The sequence below is a fragment of the Cavia porcellus genome, unplaced genomic scaffold (genome assembly GCF_034190915.1).
Source record: "Cavia porcellus strain 051 isolate PalLab524CR breed Dunkin Hartley unplaced genomic scaffold, mCavPor4.1 scaffold_3, whole genome shotgun sequence".
Taxonomy (NCBI): domain Eukaryota; kingdom Metazoa; phylum Chordata; class Mammalia; order Rodentia; family Caviidae; genus Cavia; species Cavia porcellus.
Window position 1 is genome coordinate 37,998,425 of NW_026947486.1, and position 27,909 is coordinate 38,026,333.

A 27,909-nucleotide genomic window follows, 5' to 3' on the forward strand; every position below is an offset into this window, starting at 1 on the left:
GCTGGGCTCAAACTTGTGATCTTCCTGCCTCAGCCTCCCAGGGACTTATAGATATGTGTCACCACATGTCTAGCATATCTTCCTCCGGAGAAATGTCTACTCAAGTCCTTTTTCCTTTCTTAAAAACTAGGCCATCTTTTTTTTTTTTTTTTTTTTTTTTTTTATTTAAGAGGAAAAAGAGAAAAACACAAAACAAACCAAAGCGGCGTAAGGGTACACGCAATACAGAACTACAAAACAAAACAAAACAAAACAAAACAAAACAAAAAACCATAACAGTAAGAAATTACCTGCTAGTAGATTACACACTATTTTCTTGAAAATAGTTCCTCAAATCACAGTATCAAAGAACACAAGGTGGACATTCAAACAGGGAGACTGCAAACAGCTGTGTTCAATGTTCCAAAAACATTGATAAAGTCAGCTATTTAACACCCCCAAACACACTTGCTGTTATACCCGTTAGAGCTCTTTTTCTTTTTTTTTTTCCCTCTCTTTTTTACAACAAAATTTACACATCTTGGATTTTATTACTCCTTAGTGCTTATTACTTTCTTTGTGGGGGGGGGAAGAATACAGTCAAATATGGCAAAACAAAGCTGTCAGTCAATACCAAGGATAGACATCTTTTTATTATTGAGTTACAAGATCTGTTTGTCTGTTTTGGATACAAGCCCCTTATCAGATATATGATTTACAAATATTTTCCCATTTGGTGGTGGTTTTTTTTCATTTTCTCAGTGATATTTTTTGAAGCACAAAAGTTTTAATTTTAATGGATTTTAAGTTATTCTGCTTTTTTTCTTTTGTTGCCTCTACTTATCGTATCATATCTAAGAATCTGCTGCCAAATATAAAATCGTGAAGATTTACCTCTGTGCTTTCTAAGAGTTTTATACTTCTTTCCTTTAGGGCTTTAATTCATTTTGAGTTAAATTTTGTATATGGTGGGAGGTAAAAATCCAACTTCTTTCTTTTGCACATAGCTCTTCAGTTGTCCCAGCCCCATTTGTTTTTCAACAAATAATGATATACTCACTGGTTTATTTCTGGATTACCAATTCTACTCCATTGATCTGTAGGTCTAAGTTTATACTATTATCATACTCTCTTGAGTACTATTACATTGTGGTAAGTTTTGAAATTAGAAAGTGTGAGTTCCTCAAGGATTTTGTTGGTTTGTTTTTCAAGGTTGTTTTGACTAATTTGTCCATTGCAATTCCATATGCGTTTCATTATCGGTTTGTCAATTTCTGAAAAAAAATCAGTTAGGATTCTGATAGAGATTACATTGAATCAGTGAGCTAATTAGGCTAATTAGGGAAATTTGTTCTTTTTTTTTTGAGTCTGACCATGTTTCCCAGGATGGCCATGAACTCCTTGGGTCAAGTGGTTCTCCTAACGTCACTTCCTTCCAGTAGCATCACAGGCACATGCTACCAGGTACTGCTGATGCCATTTTAAAATTAAGTCTTCTGTTCTCCAGTGCAGAATGTTTCTCCATTTTAAAAAAATCTTTTGGGGCCAAGGATATAGCTCAGTGCCATAGTACCTGTCTGGCAAACGTGAGGTCCTGAACTCAATTTCTAGTACAAAGAAAAAAAAAACTTTCTTAGCCGGGTGTGGTGGTACATACTTGTAACCCCAGTACTCAGGAACCTGAGGCAGGAAGATCACTGAAAGATCAAGGCCAGGGTGAACTATGTAACAAGACTCTGCTTCAAAAAAAAAAAAAAGAATTTTACCAAAACAGATCTTTAATTTCTTTTAAAATTTTGTGGTACTGAGGATCGAACACACAACTTTGTGCATGCTAGGGTCTTTTAACATTTTGTAGTTTTCATAGTATAGGTGTTGTTTGCACTTCTGTTATTTATTCCTAAGTATTTTAGTATTTGTGCCATTATAAATGTAATTGTCACCAGGCGTGGTGGCCCATGCCTGTTGTCTTAGCACTCTAGAGGCTGAGGCAGAAGGATTGCCACAAGCTTGAGACCAGCCTGGGCTATGTAGTTCAAGGCTAGCCTAAACTACATAATAAGACCCTTCAGGATATTCTATATACAAGATCCTGTCATCTGCAAATAGATAATTTTACTTCTAAAATAGTAAATGTAATTGTTTCTTTATTTTCATGGTGTTTACTTCTAGTGTATAGACATATAAAGACTTTTGTAACCTTTATCCCTGCTGGACTTATTTATTAGTTGTTTATTTTGAGACAGTGTAGTTTAGGCTGTGTAGTTCAGGCTGGCTTTGAGTTCACTATGTAGCCCAGGCTGATCTCGAATTCATGGTGATCCTCCTGCCTCAGCCTCCCAAGTGCTGGGATCACAGGCATGCACAACCATGCCTGACATATTTATTAGTTTTTTGTTTCTTTGTTTTTTGTTATTGGGCCTCCAGGGACTTCACACTGAGTGCATATCCAGCCTGTTTTTTATTTTTTTATTTCAAGACAGGGTCTCACTAAATCCCTACATTGCTCAGGCTGAGTTTCAATTTGAATCCTCCTGCCCCAGCCTCGAAAATTTCTGGGATTTACAGGCAGCTACCACAGCCAGCTTTATTTATTAGTTCTTTTTTTTTTTTTTTTTTTTTGTCTTTTTCCTTTTTATCGGTACCAGGGATCGAACTCACGACTGCCTGCTTACAAGGCAGGTGCTTATGCCGCTGAGCTAAATCCCCAGCCCTATTTATTAGTTCTAATAGTTTAGTTGTTTTGGTGTATTCTTCAGGATATTCTATATACAAGATCCTGTCATCTGAAAATAGATAGTTTTACTTCTTTTAAAGTCTGATTTTTTTTGAGACAGGGTCTCACTATGTGGTTTAGGCTGGTCTTGAACTCATATGCAGCCCAAATTGGCCTCAAATTCATGACAATCATCTTACTTCAGCCTCCAGAGTCCTAAGATTATAGGTGTGCAACACACCCGGTTTTCCTTTACATTTTGGGTAACTCTTATTTTTTTTTTCTTGTCAGTTGCCCTGGCTAGAATCTCTACTAGAATCTTGAATAGAAATGTCATCTTTAAAGATAGAGTTTTGCATACCAGGGACCTTTACTTTGTGATTTTGGGGTTTGAACCCAGGGTCTCATACAAGCTAGGTGAGTGCTGTAACACGGAGTTACACCACCAGCCCTTTTAATTTTATTTTTAGACAGGTCTTGCTAAATTACCCAGGCTGGCCTTGAATTTTTGATCTTCCTGCCTCAGCCTCCATAGTAGCTGGTATTACATGTGTGCTGTATTACACTCAGTTTAGGCTGGCTGGCTGGCCTGCCTGTCTGCTTTCCTTTCTTCCTATCCTTCCTCCTTCCTTCCTTCCTGTGGTGGGAATTGAACCCAAGGTTTTGCACATATTACCACTGAGCCACAACTCAGCCCATTTTTTAAATTGGTATTTTCTGCATATCAAGTTACACAGTGATTTTTTTGAGACAGAATTTCACTTTGTAGTGCAACTCACTATGTAGCCCAAGCTTGCCTGAAACTCACAGCAATCCTCTTGTCTCAGCCTCCAGTGAGCTGGGATTTACAGATGTGTGCCATATTGCCAGTTTAATAAAATAGAATTAAGCATTCAGTTCCTCAATCACATTAGTCATATTTCAAATCCTAAATGGCCACATGCATGCGGCTGGTAGCTACTGAATTGAGCAGAGCAGATACAGAACCTTACCATAACTCTATGAAATTTTATTAGGCAGCACAAGTCTAATTGCGTCCTCACATAAGGTGGTGCCAGTTGGGATACTCTGCAACCCTGAATGTGAATTAGTTAACTGATGAGAATTAAGTACAATATCCCTCAGTTGAGCTTTGTAATTCTTTTTTTTTTTTCTTTTTGAGACAGGGTCTCACTATGCAGTTTAGGCTGGCCTTGAATTCACTTTGTACCCCAGCTGGTCTCAAACTCACAACAATCCTACTGCCTCAGTCTCCCTAGTGCTGGGATTACAATGTGTGCCACTATGCTCGACCAGCTGAGCCTTGTAATTCTTGATTAACCACAGAGATGAGTTAGGCTATCAAAACAGTGAAGACAGGCCTCCTGTGGTATATAGAACTGTTCTGATCTGGAGGTCCATAATACATTCATCGCAGTGATGACACCTGTTGAATTTCTGGAAGGCATAAGAACAATAATGACATTTGGACTACTAGATTCCCAGGTTGTCATGGAAATGAGAGCGATAGTTACAATTCTGTATAATTACAGAGGTTAGGGTGTCAAGCCCCTTTCCATTTCTGCCTCTTTCTAAAACCGTGACCATTTCAGTGGTGCTTGCCAAGTAGTCAGGGGCGGAGGCAGCTGGAGAAGCAACTAAAAACGTGATTAAGTATAACTTGTCAGGGCGCAAACCCTAATGAGGAAGTGTGAAAAAAAGAAACATGGCGGGGCATTTTTTCAGTAGGAAAAGGCTAGATATACCATGTTGAATACAATGACATTGTTAAGCTTGCTTGCACAGGCGCAGTGCAAAAATTCTCACACACAAAAAATTCTCACAACACGCCTATGCACGCATTTTCTCCTCTTTTTCTCTTTCACTTTCCTCTCTTTTTCTCCTCTCCTTTGCCCCTCCTACCACTTGGTCGTTAAGTCTTTCCGTCAGTCCGTTTATGTCTTTCCTTCCCAAGCCCTCACCCCTTGTCCTCCTCTCCTTCCGTCCTCCGCGTACCGCCGCTTGTGCATGCGCATTAGGTATAAAGCCTCGCTCTTTGTCCCCATCTGTCGTTCACACGAACTCAAATCTTTGGCATTCGGTAGCCAATAAAATCTAAGAAATGGCGGAAAACGAGCCTGCCACCTTGATTGGCAGTTCACAGAACCAATCAAAAACGCCACTTCGTACCCCTTGGGAGGCACCGAGCTCCGTCGTCTCGTTTCCGGCCGTCGCGCGCTCTTTTCTCAGGACGGTGGAGCCTGTGTAGCGTCGCCGTTACTCTGAGGAGAAGATTGTCGGTATTAGGTGAGTTTTGGGGCGGCTTGGTTCTTGTTTGGGAGGGGAGTGAGATTTCACGTATGATGCATGAAGGGAGACGGGAGGGCGAGGCTGCGTTTGGAGGGAGGATGGCGATTCCAAGGCCCCTTGAGGCCTTGTCCCCGCCGCCACACGGCCTCCTCAGCCCACCCGCGGGGGCCTTATGCGCTCCAGTAGCCTCATCTCGGGCTTAACCCATTGCGTGTATTCATTCCTTCCCCGATTCTTTGTGCAGCTATCTGCGAATCTTAGCTCTATCAGTAGTAATTTCTCCGCGCCAGAGCTTCACTGGGCCGGAGGGTGTGGGGTCTATTATGCTAGGGCCCTGAAGTCGAGGTTGGAAGAGGAGGCGCTTTGTCGGACGCTCCTCCTCTCGGCCCCGCGAGGCCATTAATTCCGAATGGGCGAGTGGGGCTTCTCCGGCGATGTTTCTTTGTCAGAACTCTTAAGCTGGAAAGTTACTCCATTGTTCCAGACCCCGCAGCTTTCATGGTCAGATTTTTGTATTCTTATTTTTTGGTCTTGCTTCCTACCTTTTTGAGCCATTTGTGGCATTACTTTTTGAAGTGAAAGTTACAGCTTTCCAGTCGAGTATTTTCCACTGTGAGAACATCTTTATTTTACGCTGATAATTTTCTTTGTGTTTTTAACAGCAAAGTTAGGACTGGGAGGCACTTTTTGCTGTCTTCAATCAAGTTGAGGTAGGTATAGGTGGGGAGTAGAGGTTGCCAGATAAAGTACAGGGTGCTCAGTTGAGTATTTCATATAGATGACAAATTATTTTTTAGCACATGTTGCATGGTACTTAGATTAAACCTTTTTTTTAGTCTGAAAGTTTAACTGAGGCCCCCTCCTTTTTGTTTTGCTAAATCTGGCAACTGTATCAGTATGTTGGCCCAACTTCCCTAGAGGTCCTAAGAAACTTAGGAAAAAACCTTACCTCTTATATGTGTTTTACAGCTTTCAGGCTAGCTATCTGGGCTGCCATGTCAGCCTGGTAAATTTACATTATTAAATTTCTATTTAATAATTTGACTCCTTTCTTGGAAATTGAGGGAATACTTTGGATTGCAGACAGATAAGTGGAAATCCTTGTTGCTTATCTTTGTGCTTTGTTCTTTTTTCAGTGGCCCATTAATTAGAGGGCAGTGAATTTATTACTCAGAACAGATTTCTGCACATATTTCCAAATTATATTAGTGATCATCAAAAAAGTAGGTGATCGGAAGTAATACTTGAGTACTTGCTACTTTATGGGCACTGCTTACAATAGTACTTTGTACAGTAACTGCAGTCCATTAAGCCTGCTTTGGGGAGGAATATATAGAAAGGGAAGATTGTAAAGACTAGCATTGGGAACAGTCCAGAACACAAAAGAGCAGGGATGGTGGTTCCCTCCCCCATCTCAGCGCTCAGGAGGTAAAGGCAGGAGGATTGCCCTGAGTTTGAATCCTCCCTGGGACCCTGTCAAAAAACAAAAAAAAAACACAAATCAGGCAATTTTGTTATTAAAACGTTATCTCTTTTTTCTTGGTACCAGGGATCAAACTCAGGACCTTGAGCTTGCCAGGGAGGTGCTTATGCTGCTGAGCTAAATCCCCAGCCCAAACATTATCTTTGTTACAATCTGTCACAGTGGGAGACATGTCAGTGTGTAGTAGTTGATGGCAGCCATTTAATTGGAACACCCTCTGTATGTAGAAATAGGTATTGGTAATTGCTTTCACAGGTGTTAACTCTGCTGAGTACTCGGTTTAGTCTTCAAAATAACTCGTTCTGTATGGTTATGGAACAGATAAATAAACAGGCTTAAAATTTAAGTGGCATGGTCAGTAAGTGTGTTGGAGTTTAAACTGAAATCAAGCTGTACAAGCTGTACGTGTAGCACATTGAGTATGAGTTTTAGAGTTCAGCAGACCTAGGTTTCACTCCATCATACTTGGTGTATATCTCTCCTTCATGAACTTGATTCTTTCCACAATTCTTGTCATAAACCAAGTTGGTCATAGACTAAATCAAGTTGAATGGTTAGGTTCAATATTGACCTTATGGGGAAATATGTTTCAGTTTGTGACCAGAATCATGGAAAAAATTGCATTTTGTGAACCAAGTATCACCACATATCTCTAAGGCATTGGGTTCCTTAACTAGAGTAATAAATAGCGTAGCACTAAATGAGGCAATGCAGGCTTAGCATAGTGCCTGGCTTTTAGCGGTCAATAAATACTGTACCTGGTATGGTATTTATCTTCTAGGCTATGGTCTTTTCCTTTTTTATTTTGAACTGGGTCTTGCTGTGTAGTTTAGGCTGGGCTTCCTGTTGAAGATTCTCCTGCCTCAGCCTCTCAAGTGCTGGTGTGACATCACACTTGACTCAGGCCAAACTGTGAAACCAAAAAATTTTTTTTTCTTTTGGTACTCAGAATTGAACTCACCTCATGCTTGCCAGGCAGGTGCTGTGCTGCTGAGCTGTATCTCTGGCCCATTGAAATATTAAATGGTTTGGAAACATCTTAACATTTGGCGCTTAACAGTTTGTCCTTTAGGAGGTAGAGGTGGATCATTTCTACTTGAAGTTCTAATAAACTGTAAATATACTGCTTTGAATATTTTTAACTTTTTCATGGGTCCCTATATAAAGGTTTCTATTAACATAAATATATATTGTGGCTCTTGAATGTGATGTTAGCTACTCAGTCTGGGGCCACTGACTCCTAAATAAAAGGCTGGAAGAAAACAAAAGGTTCTTTGAAGTCTAACCTGAGGTAAGGTAAGAAGAACTAATGGGAGAAATGTTTATGAAGATAACCCAGATTTCTGCCATTGGCCACTTTGGGATTAGGGGAAGGGAGCTATTTATTTGGGTCTTTTTGAAACAGGGTCTCACTATGCTGTTCAGGCTTGCCTTCCACTCACTTTGTAGCCCAGGCTGACCTCGAATTCACAGTGATTTTTTTGCCTCAGCCTCTCTAGTGCTGGCATTACAGGCATGTACCACCATGTCCTGCTGAATGTAGGTTTTTAAATCAAAAGGAGATTTGATTGTGATACCCGCCTTACCTCATCTCCAGTTATTTCTAGGAATTAGAGTTTGTGTTTTAATTTCCTACTCTTATGTCTTTATTTTTAAAAGCCCTGAGTTTCCAGTTGGGTGTGTAGCAGCACACAGCTGTGGTCCTAGTGTTGAATGGCTGAGGATGAGGTGGTGAATGTAGCTCAGCTTTAGAATATGGACATACTCAGTGCTCTAGGTTTGCTCCCCAGCACCACCAAAAAAAAGGGAAATCATGTTTTGGATTTTTGCTTTGGTACTACAGATTGAACCCAGGGACTACAGTGAGCTAGTCTCAGTCCTTTTTTGAAAGTTTGAGGTAGGGTCATGTGAAGTCTCTTAAACTGCCCAAGTGGGGCTCGAATTGGGACTCCTGTGCCTTAGTCTCCCAGAGTGCTGGCATTACAGGTGTGTGCCTCCATGCCCAGGGGCTTTTTTTTTTTTTTGAGGATCTCATTGTGTAGTCCAGGCTGGTCTTAAACTTGTAATCCTCCTGCCTCAACCTCCACCCCCAGGGCAGGGATTACTGATGAATGCCACCACTCCCAGCCTGTTAGAACTTTTTGAGAGAATGGTGCTATGTTGTGTAGCAGAGTCACAGAGATAGACACTTACTACAGCATTGTAATAGAAAAAAAGCTGAAATAAGTGAACATCCAGTTGGTTTTATGTAGCCATTTAAAATTATGTTGACCATATAGAAAAGAAAAAAGCTGAACATACAGTGGTGTATTATTTGAATTTCTAAAATGGAAAGTAAATAAGCAAAAATAGAAGTTGTGCAAGGACTATTTAATCATGGACATGCCTAAAGATGTATCTTTGCACATTGCTTATAATGCCACAACGTTAAAAACAATTTAAGTATCAAATGCACCAGGGGCTTGACAGCTAAATACTGTGTTTAAGGGGTTTAGCTCAGTGGGGTAGGTGCTAGCTTGGCAAACGCAAAGTTGTAAGTTTGATCCCTGTTACCAAAAAACAAAAAATAACAAAAAAAATAAATAATGCATTCATTAACAGTGTAAGAGTTAATGACATAAAAGTGGTTTATTTTGTTTCTTGGCTTTTTGAGAGAAGATTCTGCTGTGTAGTTCAGGCTGACCTTGAACTCAGTGTATGGTCCGGGCTGGCCTTGAACTCATGGCACTTCTGCCTCAGCCTCCCTCCTGCTAGGATTACAGGTGTGCACCACCATGCTGGGCTCAGTGAAAGTGGTTTATGATGTGTCATAAAGAAGAAAGGACAGGTTTCAAAATAGTTTTTATGATAATGAAGTCTTGGACACATACAAATGCAGTCTGCCAAGAAATGTATACACACTTCAGGAAAAGAAAAACTTGTATAGATTTTTAATACTAAATATATTGAGACATGAGATTAATGAAAGTTATCTTTGGTCTCTGCAATTAGAAGAGATGCTCAAAGTGGTAGCAGTTAGCTTCCAGACATTTATTAGTATGGCAGTCAGCTGTGTGGGTAACCTTGGTCAGTTGAGATTGCCACACATGCATTTTTAATTTCTCTAAGGGCCAGCAGTGTAGTGGGTTTTCTCCTATATATCACATCCTTTAGGGTCCCCCCCATAGAAGGATAACACCATCTGTTGAAAAAACATCGTTTTTCTTTTCCTGAAGTATATATGCATTTTTGACTGACTATATATAAAGTAAATGACTAAAAGTATATATTAATGTTCATGTTGACGATTAGTGGTGACTATAGATTTAATTTTTTTATTTCTAAGTTTTTTTAAAATCAGTACCGGGGATCGAATTCACGACCACGCGCTTGCAAGGCAGGCACTTACGCTGCTGGGCTAAATCCCAAGCCCCTATTTCTAAATTTCTAAAGAAGTATTTTGAGATTAAAAATTGTAATTTCTGATTGGAAATGAAAAACCTAAGATTTGATGAAATGATGGGAAAGTTCAAGTCCTGGCCTTAAGGTCAATTGTTCTATTTAAAATTACAAATTGGGTGTGGTGGTGCACATCTGTAATGTCAGAACTGAGGCTGAGGCAGGGGCAGAGGGATTGCCTGCCAGAATTTGAGGCCAGCCTGGGTTGCATGTGAGATCCAGTGTCAGAGAGAGAGAGAGAGAGAGAGAGAGAGGAGGAAGGAAGGAAGGAAGGAAGGAAAGAAAGAAAATTACAGTCTGCTTCCTTCCACTCATATCCCCCCATTTATCTGTGTTTTTCTGTAGCACTTAACCATGTAAGTACTGTATATTTTGCTTATATTTTTTTCTTTTACTTTTTTTTTAATCGGTACGGGAATCCAACCCATGACCCTGAGTTTGCAAGGCAGGCATTTATGCCACTGAGCTAAATCCCCAGCCCTGAGCTGTTTTTTCATTGATTAGAAGGTAAGCTTCAGGGGCTGGGGATTTAGCTCAGTGGCATAAGCGCCTGCCTTGTAAGCAGGTAGTCTTGAGTTCGATCCCTGGTACCGATAAAGGAAAAATGCAAAAAAAAAAGGTAAGCTTCCAATAGCAAGTATCTGCTCTGAGGCACCTAGAATAGTACCTAGTAAATAGTAGATATTCAGTGAACATTTGAGTTTTTTGTTTTTTTTTTCTTTTGTCTTTTTCCTTTTTATGGGTATCCAGGTTGATCTTGAACTCATTATGTAGCCCAGGCTGACCATCTTCCTGCCTCAGCCTCCAGAGTGCTTAGATTTGAATTAGTAAAATGAAAATTTAGCAGTGAGTAGAAACAAGACACTACTTTTGCCTTTTTCTAGTCTATATTGACACATTAAAAAAATTCCCTCTTAAGAGTATGAGATGTATTTTTCATGTTTACATGGTTTTCATTTTCTGTTATTGTGTGGTTTTTTTTTTCTTTTTTTGAACAGGGTCTTGCAGTGTAGCACAGGTTGGCCTGTCTTGGGGTGATCATCCTGCCTTTTAGCTCCTGAGTGTTGGGATTATAGGTGTGTGTCACCATGTTCTTTTTTTGTTGTTGTTTTTTCTGAAACGGTCTCACTATATAGTTCAGACTGGCCTTGAACTCAGGTGATCCTCTTGCCTCATGCTCCCAAACACTGGGATTACAGGTGTGCCCCACCATGCATGGCTTCCATCTTTTTGACACTTTTTTTTCTTTTTTATTGGTACCGGGGATCGAACACATGACCGCCTGCTTGCAGGGCAGGTGCTTATGCTGCTGAGCTAAATCTCCAGCCCCTGGCTGGCCATCTTTTTTATTTATTTTTTTGTGGTACTAGAGATCGAACTTAGGACCTCACGTTTGCTAGGCAGGTGCTTATGCCACTGAGCTAAATCCCTGGCCATCTTTTTTTTTTTTTTAATTTTCACTTTTATTTTTGCATACATATTTGGTTTAAAAAATCAGTGAATTTCTAGGCTTGGTTGAGGTAACTGAGAAACCTTTACAAGTAGTTTATATTGTGTAGATCCGATGTATGCAGCAACCACAGTCTGAAGTAAAAGGAGAAGTAACATCTTTCTAAAGACAGGCTTGGATATTGTAATCCAGTATGTTAAGATGTTTCCTTTCTCTGGATAGCAGGGTTGATTGATATCTGGCTGCTATAAACCAATAGCCAAGCAAACAGGGTACAGACCACCAAAAACTGAACCAGTCAGTCCAGCCCGTGTCATGATATATAGGTTCAAATCACCTATACTCACAGGTAAACTTATAAAACTTTCGTAAGAGGCATTTGCTGACAAAAGTGGGATCACTGCCATTGGTAAGCCAGCAGCTATACCAGCCTTTGTCACATGTAAGATGTGCCAAAAAAGACTGCTTGCTATTAGACCACAGAAAGCAGCATTACGTCCAATGTATGCCAGTCCACGTCCAAGTAGACTCCTGTCTTATTTCTAGAAGTTGTTTAATTTTTCTGGCTATGATATCAATTAAGTTTTTCTGGTTTATGATCATTTAAACCATTTTCATTATTTTGTTACCACAAAGGCCATTACAGTAAGTGCTTTCATGGATATAGTTTATTTTTATTGGTACAGCTTAGTTACACCTAATGATCACATTCATCATAGGGAATTTATACCTGTACATGATATATCAATAATTTTTTCCCTATTCCCCTCCCCTCCCGTCAGCCTCTCTGCCTTTTTTATTTTTTGATACAAGGTCTTAACTCTACTTCAGGCTGGCCTTGAACTCACTGTGTAGTTTAGGCTGGCCTCAAATTCATGGCAATCCTCTTGCCTCAGTCTCCCAAATGCTGGGATTACAGGTGTGCACTATATTGCTTAGTCTTTTTTTTTTAATCGGTACCAGGGATCGAACTCACAGCTGCCTGCTTGCAAGGCAGACGTGTATGCCACTGAGCTAAATCCCCAGCCCCACAAAGCTTAGTCTTAACCTTCCTTATAAAATCTTTGTTTCCAATTTTTTCCTTATATTCTTTTTCCTTTGTCTCTTCTTTCTTTCCCCCCTCCCCTCCCTTATTCCCCTTCTCATTGGAATATTTTCTTCCCATTTCCTAAAATCTTGTACATCTTCAGTTTCTCACACCAGAGAAGCAATGCAGTATTTAAACACATGTGTCTGATTTATGTCTGATTTATTTCACTTACAAGGTGCATCCATTTAGCTGGAAATGTCTCAAGTTTATCCTTCTTTATGGCAGCATAGTACTCTGTTGCAATAAAAACCCCTACATTGTCTTTATCTATTCATGGTTAACAGGCATTTGGGGTGTTTCCAAGGTTTAGTTATTACAAACTCATGGTTGTGCATATATTGCTGTGATATGCTTTTAATTCTTTTGGGAAATACCAAGAAGGAGATGGCTGGGTACAGTGGGCCTGAGATTTTTCAGGAATCTCCACCACACTCCCACCAATAGTGAAGGGTTCTTTTTTCCCTATAACCCCACCAGCATTTGTCATTGGTTGATTTTTTTTTTTTTAATCGGTACCGGGGATCAGACTCATAACTGTGATCCGAGTGCTTGCAAGGCAGTGCTTATGCCGCTGAGCTAAATCCCCAGCCCCATGTTGATTTCTTGATAATAGCCATTTTTCCTGGAGTGAGATGGACTCTCAGTGTTGTTTTAATTTGTATCTCTCAAATAACCAGTGATGTTGAACATTTTTTTCATATACTTATTTGCTGTTTCTACTTCATCTGAGAAGTATCTAATCATTTTAGATGCCCACTTTTGTATTGGGTCTTTAAATTTGAGGGTTTGATTTGATTTGTTTTGTTTTTAGTTCTTTATGTATTCTAGGTAGTACTGCTTTGAGGAACAGCTGGCAAAAAATTTTTCCCACACTTTGGGTTGTCTCTCCAGTCTGGTTTCTTTTGCTGTGCAAAAGCATTTTAATAAGATGACATTTTGCTTGTTGATTCTTTGTGATGTATCCTGTATGAGTGAGGTTTTGTTCATGGATGTAGTTTAATTTTAACATTTCTTGATAAATTCTAAAATTCTTGAGTTAGAGAGCTGGAACTTTTTTTTGTTTGATTTTTTTTTTTTTTTTTTGGGTAAGGGATCAAACTCATGACCTTGAGCTTGCCAGGCAGGTACTTACACTGCTGAGCTAAATATTCGGCCCCATTTGATTGTTTTTTGAGACACAGTCTTGCTGTGTAGTACAGGCTGGTCTTGAACTTACTGTGTAGCTCAGGCTAGACTTGAACACCCTAGCAGTCCTCCTGCTTTTAATCTGTCAAGTGCTGCCATGCCCCATTGGTTTGTGTTTTTTTTGAGATGAGGTCTCATTGTAGTTTCAGGCTGATTTTGAACTCATGGTGATCCTCCAGCTTTAGCAGCTCAAGTGCTTGAATTGCAGGTGTGTTCCACCACACCTGGCTTTGACTATTTTAATATCTTGAGTTATCTATTATGAAACACTTTTTTGGCTGGGTATGGTGGTGCATGCCTGTAATCTTTAACACTGGGAGGGGGCAGGCTCAGGTAGGAGGACCTTTGAGAGTTTTGAGACCAGCCTGAACTGCATAGTGAGACCCTGTCTCAAAAAGACACATACACACAAAAGAAACACTTTCTATATACGGAATTTGGTTATTGCATTATTTACTAGGTGGTACATAGAGAGTAAATATCAGGAAGATGATGCAAACCAAAAGTACATCTAACCCTGTGCCACATCCTGGAAACTTTACTGTTGATTCTACTCTATCTGTTGTAAAATGTCTCCCCCAAAACCTAGACTTTATTACTCCAGTCTTAACAATCTGTTTTAGTCATTGATCCTCATCTCCACCTCTGTACTGGTGCTTAAACCCAGGATTTGAGCATTAAGCTATTGCCAGGCATTCTTTCTTTTTTTAAAAGAAATAATTCTCATTGTCTTTTTGAGACAAGGTTTTGCTGTGCAGTTCAAACTGGTCTTGAACTCAGCATTCCTCCTGCCTCAGCCTCCTGAGTTTTGGGATTACACCATGCCCAGTGTATTTTTTTTACGTTTTATGACAGGGTTTTCTCCAAGTTTCTCAGGCTGGGCTTGAACTTGGGATCCCACTGCCTCAGCCTCCCAGAGTGCTAGGATTATAGGCATGTACCACCATCTCCTTCCTTCAGTTACTGTATTTAAAGTGAGGTTTGAGGGCCAGGGTTTAGCTTAGTGGTATTAAGTGCCTGCCTGACAAATGGCGAGGTCATGGAGTTTGATCTCTAGCACCAAAAATAAAATGAGATTTGATATATTTTTAGGGAGTATGACAACTTTTTGATATATTTTTAGGTAATATGATAATTTTAATTATACTGAAAGACATTGCTATTAGTCCCCCTCACTTTGTATTCCATTAAATATATTATTTTTGCCCCTGTATGATTTTGGGTAACAGTGATTTATTGTTAAAGTACTTATGAGACATTTTTGTTTGTAGTATGTAATGATTACACTTAGTAATATAAATATATTAAAGTGGAAATTTTCTTTGTTCTTCTGGTAAAGTTCTCATTTAATGTTGCCTTTGTTTTTTTGAGTTTGGAGATTGGATTTAGTGTACCTCATAAGTGTGTTTTTAGAGTTTCGAATTGTACTACTTTGCCACAATTTTTCAAAGTGACCATTTGTTTGGATCTAGCAAAAGCCAGACTACCAAAGGTAATTCGTGACAATGTAAGTCATCAGGAAGGTGACTGATTGCAATTGTTAGCCCACTTTTTCTTTTTTTTAGGGTGTAAAAATGCAGAGCAATAAAACTTTTAATTTGGAGAAGCAGAACCATACTTCCAGGAAGCATCATCAACATCACCACCAGCAGCACCACCAGTCACAGCCGCAGCAGCAGCCGCAGCCGCAGCCACAGCCACAGCAGCAGGCACAGCAGCAGCCACAGCAGCAGCCGCCACCACCACCACCGATACCTGCAAATGGGCAACAGGCCAGCAGCCAAAGTAAGTAACTGCTCGAATAAAAATAGGTTCCATTTTGGAAATGCCTTCCTTGTTTTTTATTTTAAATTTTTTTAAGCTAGTGTCTTGCCATGTAGTTCAGGCTGGCCTTTAACTGAGGGCAGTCCTCCTGATTCAGCCTCCTGAGTACTGAGATTACAGGTGTTTATTACCACATCCACAACCATCTTTTTTTCCCCACAACCATCTTAATTTTTAGATTATATCTTAGAACTGTGAGGGAATAGGCTTTTATGGTATACCTTTTTGTTGTTGTTTTTTCCTGTTTCCCTCTTAATACCTTTTATGATAGAAAAGGGCTGATCCCCTGAAACCAGGGAACAGAAATGCATGATAGCATTTGAATATATATTGTTGTGTTGGTACATTGTACTACTAAACAGATGTCTATGTTTTACCTCATTTTGTTTCTTAGAAATAGTTATCAACCAAAAGAAAAAAAAAGAAATAGTTATCAATTGACTTATAAAGAAAATATTGGTAAGTCTTTAAAGTTTAGTGGCAAAAATTGGTTTAAGAGTTTATAAACCCTAGGGCCAATGACAGGCCAGTTTTAATCAGTTAATTGTCTAAATGTATGTTTCCGCTTGCGCGCGCGCGCGCATGTGTGTGTGTGTGTGTGTGTGTGTGTGTGTGTGTGTGTTTTGCACTGCTTAGTATGAAACCCCAAAGCCTTACACATGCTAAGCGTAAACCACTGAGCTAGATCCCCCTGTCCTGAGCAGTTGCTTTAAATTTAAAATCTGATTCCTTGTAATAAGAATCCTTTAGTTGCCTAATAATGTCTTTGGGCAGTAGCTCCTGTATTCATTCTCTCTCTCTCTGTCTGTCTCTGTCTCTGCCTCTGCCTCTGCCTCTGCCTCTGCCTCTGCCTCTGTCTCTGTCTCTGTCTCTGTCTCTGTCTGTCTCTCTCTCTCTCTCTCTCTCTCTCTCTCTCTCTCTCTTTGGAGTCAGGGTCTCATTATGTAGTCCAGGCTGATTTTAAACTCATGTGGCCCAGGCCAGCCTTGAACTCAGAGCAGTCACCATGCTTTAGTCTCCCAAATACTGGGATTATAGGCGTGTGCCACCACTCTTGACTACACCTGGCTATTTTCTAAGAAGTTTTTATTAGTACATATTTGTAGTACATAATGATTGGTGATATTATGAGTGACTAATTTTCTTTTTCCAGTTTTTTGAGGACTTCTGTTTCTTTTCTCAGATGAAGGTTTGACTATTGACCTGAAGAATTTTAGGAAACCAGGAGAGAAGACCTTTACCCAACGTAGCCGTCTCTTTGTGGGCAATCTTCCCCCGGATATCACTGAGGAGGAAATGAGGAAACTATTTGAAAAATATGGGAAAGCAGGAGAAGTTTTCATTCATAAGGATAAAGGCTTTGGCTTTATCCGCTTGGTAAGCAACTGTGTTCTTTGGGGCACATGATTTGATGGATATGGAAAAATAGATTTAGAAATAATTCTCAAGATTGCTTAAAGTTTGTAATTGATGAAATGAAAGAAAAATGTGAAGATTTTTTTTAATTTTGTTACGGGTTTTTTTTTCCTTTTTTCTTTTTTTTTTTTTTTTTTTTTTGAGAATTGGAAATTGAACCCAGGACCTCACATGCCTCCCAGGCAGGCACTGTGCCACTGAGCTATATCCCTGTCCCTTTCGTCAGTTTTTTTTTTTTTTATTTAAGGAGAAAAAGAAAAAAACAGAAAAAGGGTATAAGTAATACAGAAATAAAAAAAAATAAACAGGAAATCACTAGTTAATAGATTACATACTGTCATCTTAGAAATAGTTGTTCAAGTTACAAAATTAAAGCATATAAAGTAGACATTCAAGCAGTGAGATTGCAAACAGTTCTGTTCAGTGATCCAACAAAAACTCAGTAATATGGTTATCTATCTTATACGCTTAAATATACATGCAGTTAATCCTTTAGGGCAGTTTCTTTTCTCTCTTTTTTACAATGACAATTGCGCATTCTGGATTTTATGAGAATAAAACCAAATGTGACATAACAAAACAGAGTCAGTCAAATCAAAAGGATGAACATAGTACATGATGTAAAAACATAATACAAGGTGATCAACAATGGTTACCATAATGCCTCTTGCTATCTTAAAAAGAATTGCCTATATCATCAGGTATAATAAAATTGAACAAAACAGTTAAGAAAACCAATAAAACCGAATCATTGGAGATATTACAGGACCTCAAAAGAAGATAATAGTCAAACCAGAATGGGCATCATAGTGGATCTCATTATCTTCACAGTTGTTGCCTATACTCTCAAACTTGGTACTATCAAGCAAAACAGAATAGAGGAAAATCAGTCAAAACAAGATGGTGAGAGCAATACAGGGTTTCAAATCAAGTTAATAGGAAATCAAAGTGGGTTACTATAATATATCCTGCTATTTTTTATTTTTTTTCCTTAATTAAAAAGATAAAAATTAATAAAAAGAGATTGAGATAAAAGACATAACATAACAAAACAAGTCAGAACATAACAATTTAAGCAACATAGTGTTTCACCACAAGATATCCCAACATAAAAGTAGTTATCATAGTGTCTCTGTAACTTTATATACTGTAGCATCAAACATCAAGACAATGTAAAACCATTCAAGAGAATGACAGTATTACAGAGTATTTAGAACCAACTAACCGAAAACGAACAATGGTTTCTGTATTATCTCCTTGTCTATAAATGTTTTTGTTTATATTATCACATATAATAAAATCCAATAAGGTACAATATGTTAAGACTGATGGAGACAGAAGAACAAAAGCTTGATGGGACTTCAAGACAAGATGATATTAACTCAGCACTAGCTATTATGATGTCTTGTTTTCACCAAAATAGCTGTTCATACCAGCTCAGACAATAAAATCAAACAGCCCAGAATATAACCATTACAATTAATGAATGAAAACATTATAAGGCGTCAAAGTAATATAATGGGGAATCGTGATTACCACATACTTTTATGTATTATCATTTCTTACATGAGTGAAACTATTCGGTTTTCATACATGTGGGTTTGATTTATTTCACTTATGAGTATGGTCTCAAGCTGTGCTCGTTTATAAATATCTCAATGTTATTCTTTATAGCTGAGTAGTACTCCATTGTATAAAAATACCACAACTTTTTTTTTTGTCTTTTTCCTTTTTATCGGTACCAGGGATCGAACCCACGATTGCCTGCTTGCACGGCAGGCACTTATGCCGCTGAGCTAAATCCCCAGCCCCAAAAATACCACTTTTTTATCCATTCCTCTCTTTCCTCAGTTTTTAAGAACATAGGTTCATTTCTCTAGGATATGCTTGGAATTTATTTTGTTTTCATTGGGAAATTTGAATATAGTGAAGGTGTAAATATGCATTGCCCAGCTTCAACTCATGGTTAATTTTATTTGCTGTCCACTATAGCATGTTTTTTTCCAGGGAAAGTTTTAGTGCCACTCAAAGTTTATATAATGCATTTCTAAAGTCTATACATATATTGTCTCATTAGACGCCCCTAAAGTGATAGAATTTTGTACCTTTTCAAAATCTTTTAATTGAGGTGGGTGTGGTAGCACACACCTGTAATTCCAGCATTCCCAGAGGCTGAGGCACAAGGATCATTGAGTTTGATACCAGTCAAGACTACAAAGTGAGTTCAAGGCCAGCCTGAACTGCATAGTGAGACCTTGTTTCAAAAAGATGGGGAAAAAACCCTTTTAACTGATCACATAGGCACTTTTTAGAGGAAGAGTTTTGGGGATGGAACCAATAGCTTTGCACATGCTAGAGAGGTATTCTATCCCTGAGCTACACACCCAGCTTTACCTGTGTGTGTGTGTGTGTATGTTTGTGTGAGTGTGAGACAAAGTTAAGACAATACAGTTCAGGCTGGCCTAAACTAACTATGTAGCCCAAGTTGGCCTCAAACGTGGGGCAATACTCCTTCCTCAGCTTCTCAAGTGCTGGGATTATAGGTATATGCTACCATGCCCAGCAAGGGGAGAACATTTCTAGTTATTACCTTTCTCCATAAATGATTAGATCATGATGTGGCAGCAAGATCAGTAGACAGAGATAGAACTTTGTAGGTGTTATTTTTTATATGAGTATCAAGGAGTCCCATCAAAGTCTTTGGTTCTGAAGAAGTATCTTGGAAGATGTATGTGCTTGAGAGTGTATTCCTAGTGAAATGTAAAGTATTTTTTGTGCTGAATTGTAAGAGTAGAAATGTTAGGATGGTCTTGTTGTTTTGGTGATTTGGTTATCACTTGGGAAAATAACCTATCATGTAAGTGGTATTTATAGATTTCCAATTTCAGTCACTTAGGATAACTAGAGTTACCTGAAATCACAATTCAGTTGTTTTAGTTTTTATTCATTTCTTTATTTGTATTAACAAAGTGGGGGTGCATTCTGTTACTGAGCTATGTCACTTTATTGATGATTGCTCAAGTAGTCTGTATTAAACTGAATTTTTCCTAATGTTCTTAGGAAACACGAACCCTTGCGGAGATTGCCAAAGTGGAGCTCGATAATATGCCCCTCCGTGGAAAACAACTGCGTGTGCGCTTTGCCTGCCATAGTGCATCCCTTACAGTCCGAAACCTTCCTCAGTATGTGTCCAATGAGCTACTGGAAGAAGCCTTTTCTGTGTTTGGCCAGGTGGAAAGGGCTGTAGTTATTGTGGATGATCGAGGAAGGCCCTCGGGAAAAGGCATTGTTGAGTTCTCAGGGAAGCCAGCTGCACGGAAAGCTCTTGACAGATGCAGTGAAGGATCTTTCCTGCTAACCACGTAAGTAAGGATCATCAGAAATAGACCTTCAATTCCTACTGGTCTGGAGAATTATCCTTTAATAACCAAATTCCTGTGTTTAAAGTTGTATGTGTCTATTTCTAGAAATTGAATCAAGGGCTTTTGTACTCAGCTACATGCACAGCCCCCTTTTTTTTGCTGTGTAGTTCAGGCATTGAACTCACTGTGTAATGCAGGATGGCTTTAAACTCGTGGCAAGCCTCCTGCCTCAGCCTCCCAAGTACTGGGATTACAGGCATGTGCTAGCACACCTGGCCTTGAAAGGTTGCTTTCTGCACACAGTCTCTCTGTATTTCAGTTTATTTAGTGAAGTTCTATAGATATCAAATGTTAGGCTGCATTTAAGTATTGTACTATCCTACTTTTAACAATTTTTTGGTGACCATATTCAGAGATGTGAAGCCTAGAGACTTCATCCTGTTAACCCCAAATTCTGTATAATGCAATTAAAAGGATTTGGTTACTTGGGGATAGATGTAGAAATATGTCTGATTGTCTAGTCCTGGTCCCTAGTTAGTTCTTTGTGCAGTTGGGCTTTTGTTTTTGTTTTTTGTTTGGTTTGGTGAGATAGGGTCTTGATATGTAGTTCAGGCTGACCCTAGAACTCATGGTGATCTTCCTGCCTCAACCTCCGGGGAGGGGAGATTACAGGCATGCACCACCATACCTGGCAAAGAGATGATTTTATTAACACTAAACTTCCTTCTTTCACCCAGATTTCCTCGGCCTGTGACTGTGGAGCCTATGGACCAGTTAGATGATGAAGAAGGACTTCCAGAAAAACTTGTTATAAAGAACCAACAATTTCACAAGTATGTTGGCATGATACATTACCTGTTAGGTGTGACCTATTGTTTGTTTGTTTTTTGAGACTCTTACATAGTTTAAACTGGTTTTGAACTCACTATGTAGTGTAGTCTGACCTTAAACTTGCTGTGATTCTCCTGAATCCTGGGATTAGAGGCTTGTGCTACTGTGCCAGGCTTTGTTGATGTTGTTGGTTTTTAATAAATGAAGCCTATTTTATCATTTTAAGTGTTAATGATAAAATTTCAGCACAGCTGTTGTTTTTGTTTTTGAGATGGGGTCTTGCTGTGTAGTTCAGATTTGCCTTGAACTCACTAAGTAGCCCTGACTGGCTTTAAACTTGTGGCATTCCTCCTGCCTCAGCTGGGATTGCAGTTTTGAGCTACCACATTGGGTTTTATCTACTGAGGTACTTCTTTTAAGGCATATGTAAGAGACAAGTGTTTGCTTTACATATCCTTTGGCATTTAACTTTGCTCTCAAAAAGAATGTGTTGCTTTGCTGGGGAAATTTCTTTTGTCTTTTTGAGACAGGATCTTGTTATGTAGTTCAGGCTGGCCTTGAACTCATTTTTTAACCCAGTATGGTCTTGAGTTTGCAGTGATCCTCCTGCCTCTGTCCCCCAAGTGCTGGGATTACAGGCATGTCCTACTATGCCTGGCTGCTGGGAAAATCTTGAACAGAGTTAGTAATTTTGAAACCTTTTCACAGGGAGCGAGAGCAGCCACCTAGATTTGCACAACCTGGCTCCTTTGAATATGAGTATGCCATGCGCTGGAAGGCACTTATTGAGATGGAGAAGCAGCAGCAGGATCAAGTGGACCGCAATATCAAGGAAGCTCGTGAGAAGCTAGAGATGGAGATGGAGGCTGCTCGCCATGAGCACCAGGTTATGCTGATGAGGCAAGGTGAGTATAGCCTTGTCAGTTTAAAGCTAGAATAGGGCCAGGATTTAGCTGAGTGGCACAGGCACCTGCCTGGCAAGTGCAAAGTCCTGAGTTCGATATCCCAGTACCAAAAAGTAAATAAAACTAGAAGAATAACAAAACGTTTTTTTGTCAGGAGTCTCTGCTTTTATTCTGTGAAATAGTTTATGTTGCTCTTGGTAGTCTAATAAATGGCTTGGGGAAGGAAAATATTAGATTCTTGGAAGAGGAATTTATATAGATTTAACTTGAATTTTGGGCCCTGGGCATTTAACCTCAGGGGATATTATCCTCTTTGCATTCTGGATCCTAATGGAAAATTATCAGATACATGAGTAGTACTCTCAATATGTTGATAGATTTGATGAGACGCCAAGAAGAACTTCGGAGAATGGAAGAGCTGCATAACCAAGAGGTCCAAAAACGAAAGCAACTGGAGCTCAGGTAACTTTTCTCGAACCTTTTTCTCTGACAACTGGAAAAGGTAATGTCTCCCTCTTGCTTCCTACCACTGTGCGACTTCATACATCTATAAATGTATTGGTGAATATCTCATGGTTGCTTCTCAGATCCTCCCTTTGAATGGGAGATGCTTTAGTGCCTGTGGTTCTAGAAAATTACCTGAGACTGCACTAGAAAGAAAGCAGCTAAGTATTGTTCTCATCAGACTTCCTTGAGGGTTGCCATAATTCTGGGTGAGCTATGATAGTCTTGGGTGAGTGATCTCATCTGCTTGGCTCAGCCTCCTGTTAAGATCTGCCGAAGTTCTGGAATGCCTGTATCTTAAATACAATGATGGCTCTCTAGGCAGGAAGAGGAGCGTAGGCGCCGTGAAGAGGAAATGCGGAGGCAACAAGAAGAGATGATGCGGCGACAGCAGGAAGGATTCAAGGGAACCTTCCCTGATGCGGTATATCTCCCATGTGTCTGTGATGTACCAGGCTATTTGTGATATCACAAAACCACCATGAATTGTGTACCAACATATAAGGTTATGACCAATTTTTCTATGCTGTGAAACTCCTTTTAGAAAAAAAGGATTCATGGGAGCTAGAGGTAAGGTTTGAAAGGGAGTTCATCTTCTCTCACTGGTGATTAGGATGCAAATTTGGGGACCCTCGCCTGTATGTTCACTGTATGTTGTAGACTCAATAGTTGTAGAATGAGATAAATTGAGTTCTGCTAACAGCTTTGTTTAATTTACTGCTGTTTCTGTAGAAGTTGGAGTCCCAAAAGAAATAAACCATTTCTCTCTATACCCCTCACTTTGTTACTAATGGGAAACTTAGCTTGTATCCTAATAGCTGTGTGACCTGAACTCCCTGTGCAATGAGTAAGGGTCTGTGAATTGCTCCTTACCTTAGTCTGAGTGCTCTTGGGATATGCTAACACTGTATTTTATTCCTTTTGTGTGTAGTTCTCAATAAATTGTGGTAGAATGCATTACTGTCTTGGACTGTCTTGAGTGTTTTTGTTTTTCAGAGAGAACAAGAGATTCGGATGGGCCAGATGGCTATGGGAGGTAAGGACTTCAGATGTGATGGCTCTGATTTACATTTTTGTTTGATGTCTGGAGAGCTATACATTTTCTCTTACCTTGTCCAGATTTAAATCTGGGTCTGATACTTACAGGAACTTTATTTTTTGTGGACTGTGTGTAATCTCTTTTAGTCCAGAGGTCATATTGAACTTTTTCTTTGGTGTAGAAAACCCATCCACTTAATCTAATGACACTTTCTGCTTTAGGTGCTATGGGCATAAACAACAGAGGCGCCATGCCCCCTGCTCCTGTGCCGGCTGGTACCCCAGCTCCTCCAGGACCTGCTACTATGATGCCAGATGGAACATTGGGACTGGTAATAAACTGCAGGGCCTTAAGAGTAATTCTAAATAATAGGAGAAAAGGCTTTGCCTTCATAGCGCCTGGGCCTACCTCAGTTTTGTAGGAAATAACCATCTGTAGGACTGCTGGTATCCATGAGATAGTTTGTTTTTCATTTGAAACAAGGTCTCCCTGTGTAGTTCAGGCTGGCCTTGAACTTGCTACAGTCCTTCTGTCTTGGCTTCCTGAGTGCTGGAATTACAGGTGTGTACCACCATGCCTGGTGGTGGGTTTTACTCTTGAAAAAATTCAAACACATTATATCTGAGTTAAGTGACAAGCCAATCTGATGGCTACTCTGGAGAGACAATGAAAGTTTGGCATTATCATATAAAATAGATATGAATCCAAAGACATGCCTCTCAGATCCAGGGTTTTCAGTTGTAGTGTCAAAATGGTAGTGCCAACAAAACTGATTAGGCTTAACTTGCTGGAGAGTGATGACCTGCCCTTGTTTAGATACTAATCAGGAAAAAGGATTTGTATTATTGTTTAGTCAGTAGTGAGAAATGTAGATAAAAGGTTCAAGGTAGGATGACTCAGTTTGTCCCAAATTCAGACAACTGTCCTCTGGAGGGTTACTCAGTGCTAGCATCAAGAGCCTTAGAATAGTAAATTGGAAATCGCATCCAGTGGAGAGAGTAACTATAGGTGAGTGGGTAACTTAGGACAAAGATTCTATTGTAACATTGCTCTCTTCTTCTCTTTTAAGACCCCACCAACAAGTGAACGCTTTGGCCAAGCTGCTACAATGGAAGGAATCGGGGCAATTGGTGGAACCCCTCCTGCATTCAACCGTGCAGCTCCTGGAGCTGAATTTGCTCCAAACAAACGTCGCCGATACTAATAAAGTTGCAGTGTCTAGTTTCCTGAAACCCTTAAAAGAAGGAACCCTTTTGGACTAGCCAGAATTCTAACTTGAAAAAGTGTTAGGGATTCCTCCCAATAGTTAGGTCTTCCCTGCCTGGTACTACTCTAAGGGAGTATGCTGGAGGCAGAGGGCAAGGGAGGGGTGATATTTAACGAATCAGTTCTGTGTGGTATATTGTTTAATCAATTTCTGTGTGATGCATTCCTGAAATTTCAAATATAATTAATTGTTGAAGGCCTGGGGCAACCATGACAATGGTTCCTTGGAGTCCTGTTAATCTTGATCATTCCGGTTTTTTGTCCATTGTGTTTTATTTGCTTTCTACACCCCTCACTCCAGAGACACTGCCACATATACCACAAAAACCAAACATCTCCATCTCCCAGTGACCTTAGCCCCATTGCTCCATTTGCTCCCAGATGAGGATTCAGGCAAATGTCCACAGAGGTCACAGACAGCTTATGTGTGTTCTGTTATATCCCATATATTATCCTTTCATGTAGTAAAGACATTTTCTCTTAGAGATTTTCATTTTAGTATATCTTAAAAAAATTCTTGTGTTAACTTGCCTCCATGTTTTCCTTGGGTAAGAACGTCCTAGGAATGACCCTTTTATGTCCATGATGTTGCTCTTCACAGCTTTTCTTGATAGGCTTAGTACAATCTTGGGAACAGGGTTGCTGTATGCTGAAGGTCTGACAGTAGCTCTTAGCCTTGCCTATCTTAGATAAGTATGCTGTGCATTTTTATTGGTGTACCATGTTTGATTTATCCCTGATACCTTAAATTTGGAGTTTTCTGAGAAATGGAGTGGTAATACAGCATCAACTTATTAAAGTACATTTTAAGCCTTTTAATTTTCTGTGCTGTTTTTTTTAAAGGGGAAGGGAGGGAAGTGTGGTTACCTTGTAAGGATACAAACAGGTTCTATAAAGGTGATCCATTATGACCTTCCGATTGAAGTATTAGTCATACATTTAGGCAAATGGGAAGGAGGTAGGAGTGAGGTATATACTGAGATTGAGATGGTTAAAAAGGATCTGTTGTCGGCGTTACATGGAAATAATGAGTGATCCCAGGGGAATTTTTTGGGGGGGATCTTTTTGAGACGGGGTCTTGCAATTCAGGCTGGCCTTGAGCTCACTTTGTAGCCTAGGCTGGTCTCGAACTCACAATGATCCTCCTGTCACAGCCTCCTGAGTACTGGGATTACAGGCATGAGCCCCACACCCAGCTCTTTTTTTTCTTTTTTTCCAGTCTCTAACTCCTAAAAGTCACAATAACCTTTCTGCCTCAGCCTCCGGAGTGCTGAGATTATAAGCATGCATCAGCATGCCAGGCTCCCAGGGAAGCTTTGAAAGGAAGAATGAGGTAGAGGAATTGAGGTATCTTAATTGAGCTGGGGTGAAGGGGTCGTCTCTTGGTGTTTGTTTCTGAGCAGCTGCTGGTGTGTCAGGCTTGGAGTTGGCAAAATCTAAAACTGTCTCAACAGTTCGCTGACCTCATGCAAGTCTCCCTGATTTTTTTTTTCTGGAGCCTCAAAGCTAAAATTCTCATAAGCTCCTTCCCATTGGCTGGGAAGACCAATTGGAGTTCCTTGCCCATGTTAGGAGTCATATGCCTTCTGAACTAAAGATAGAACCAGCAGGCCCTTCCAGGCAGCTAAAAGCCTCCAGAGTAAGAGGTGTTCCCCATTCTGCAGACTCCTTGAAATACCCTTTCAGTAATTCTACCAATACCTCCATGTCTCTACTCTGCCATAACAAAGGCTGTGGGCAACAATTTGACCCCAATACCAACCTTTCTGGTGAGTAGTTCTTAACCTGGCCAGCACATCTGTGGGATGCTTGGGAGTGGGTGGTCAGCTGTGGGGCTGTTAAGCAGGGAGAAAAACTTGATGTACTGGTTGTAATTGGTTTAAATGATCAATCTTTATGTCTTTTTTTTTTTTTATCGGTACCGGGGATCGAACTCACGACTGCCTGCTTGCAAGGCAGGCGCTTACGCCGCTGAGCTAAATCCCCAGCCCTAGATGATCAATCTTTGCTGAAACATTTTATATAGAGAGAAAATAAACATGTCAGACATGGTGGTATATGCCTGTAATACCAGCACTCTGGATGCTGAGGCAGGAAGGTCACTGTGAATTCAATAACAGCCTGAACTGCATAGTGAAACCCTGTCTCAAAAAGACCACCACCGACAAAATAACCTGGAGAAAAAGAATCGTAGTTGGTATAGTTCTCTTTTGATTTTTCTACTGATATTCACAGATTCCTGTTGCTATCACCCTGGGGTCCCAATCTTCCATGATGCTCTCAAGGTGAGGAGTAGGTGAAGAGAGATCACCTCACAAGGGAAGTATACCCAGGAATCTAAACTCATCTGGGTCTCTTGTTAACCAGGGTTGGTCCTGCTGCCAAAAGAGAACTATAGATTTCTCTGAGTTCTTAAACATCAAGGTAAATTGCTTCACTTCCTTGGATTATACTCCTAATAGAAGGATTCTGTTTCTAATTCTTTTCTCCTTATTTACAATAGGGCTGTACTATGGGACTACACTGTGCTGAAAAGCTTCCTGAGGCCCCTCAATCTGAGGGCCCTGCTACAAGTTCGCTTCAGGAGCAAAAACCTCTGAATACAATTCCAAAGTCAGCAGAGACCTTGTGCCGAGAAAGGCCTAAGTAAAGAGGAGGAAACCCCTGGGTTTTCCCTAGATTGAGGCAATGTCCTAGGAGTGATTAAATGGATCATTGGGATTTGGTAAATAAGGACCAGAGATGTGAGGAGGGTTTGAAAGGATATACAGTATTCTCTGCTTTAGGGGAAATTTTTGTCTGGAAATGTCTGTCCTCTGCTCAAAGAGGGTCTGAGGATGATGGGATTGATTATTTTGAATCAACAGAGTAGGTAGCCCCAGACAAATACATGCTTAGTAGATAATAACACAAAGGGGATGGTTGAGAATGATCTTTTATTTTTTTTTTCTGGAGAATAGTTTCAAGATAAATCTTAAAAGTAATTGCAGCCAGGAAGCTACAGAAAATTTTGTGAGACTAGTAAGAGCAACAGAAGAAAACTATGGTAGGTCCACAATTAGAAAGATGAGATGATGCAGTTCATTTAGAGCAGCTGAGTAGACGGACAAGAGAAGCTTTGGGGATTTATTT

General features: G+C 39.9%; 2 protein-coding genes and 1 pseudogene across 7 annotated transcripts in view; 2 read left to right on the forward strand and 1 right to left on the reverse strand.

Moving 5' to 3' along the window:
* The first annotated feature begins 4,831 nt into the window (after positions 1-4,831).
* Positions 4,832-25,596, forward strand: Nono (non-POU domain containing octamer binding). Of its 2 annotated transcripts, XM_005004179.4 has the most exons (12): positions 4,868-4,981; positions 5,647-5,694; positions 15,196-15,415; positions 16,638-16,831; positions 19,931-20,232; positions 20,970-21,065; positions 21,772-21,968; positions 22,346-22,430; positions 22,794-22,896; positions 23,469-23,508; positions 23,733-23,842; positions 24,581-25,596. In XM_005004179.4, the coding sequence occupies exons 3-12, from the start codon at positions 15,205-15,207 to the stop codon at positions 24,713-24,715; spliced, it is 1,473 nt and encodes a 490-aa protein (XP_005004236.1). In that variant the 5' UTR covers positions 4,868-4,981; positions 5,647-5,694; positions 15,196-15,204; the 3' UTR covers positions 24,716-25,596. The 2 variants fall into 2 exon arrangements, with proteins under 2 accessions (XP_003471047.1, XP_005004236.1); XM_003470999.5 differs by lacking the exon at positions 5,647-5,694 and having other exon boundaries at positions 4,832-4,981.
* On the reverse strand, positions 11,400-11,958 carry LOC101788452 (transmembrane protein 126A-like; annotated as a pseudogene).
* A 771-nt stretch (positions 25,597-26,367) lies between the features above and the next one.
* Itgb1bp2 (integrin subunit beta 1 binding protein 2) overlaps positions 26,368-27,909 on the forward strand; it is a 28,761-nt gene continuing 27,219 nt past the window's right edge. For all 5 annotated transcript variants that reach the window (XR_010046588.1, XR_010046589.1, XR_010046590.1 and 2 more), the window contains exons 1-4: positions 26,368-26,546; positions 27,013-27,062; positions 27,145-27,201; positions 27,281-27,423. Coding sequence is in view for 2 of the 5 variants with exons in the window: in XM_063246071.1 (XP_063102141.1) it covers positions 26,483-26,546; positions 27,013-27,062; positions 27,145-27,201; positions 27,281-27,423 (314 nt within the window). In the remaining 3 variants the exon portion in view is untranslated. The remainder of the gene's footprint in view (positions 26,547-27,012; positions 27,063-27,144; positions 27,202-27,280; positions 27,424-27,909) is intronic.

Bases quoted from the DNA above. Each gene is read 5' to 3' on its own strand.
- Nono (XM_003470999.5), top strand. From the start codon at position 15,205: ATGCAGAGCAATAAAACTTTTAATTTGGAGAAGCAGAACCATACTTCC. The intron at 15,416-16,637 runs GTAAGTAACTGC...TTCTTTTCTCAG, and splicing joins GCAACAGGCCAGCAGCCAAA to ATGAAGGTTTGACTATTGAC. The intron at 23,509-23,732 runs GTAAGGACTTCA...TTTCTGCTTTAG, and splicing joins GGGCCAGATGGCTATGGGAG to GTGCTATGGGCATAAACAAC.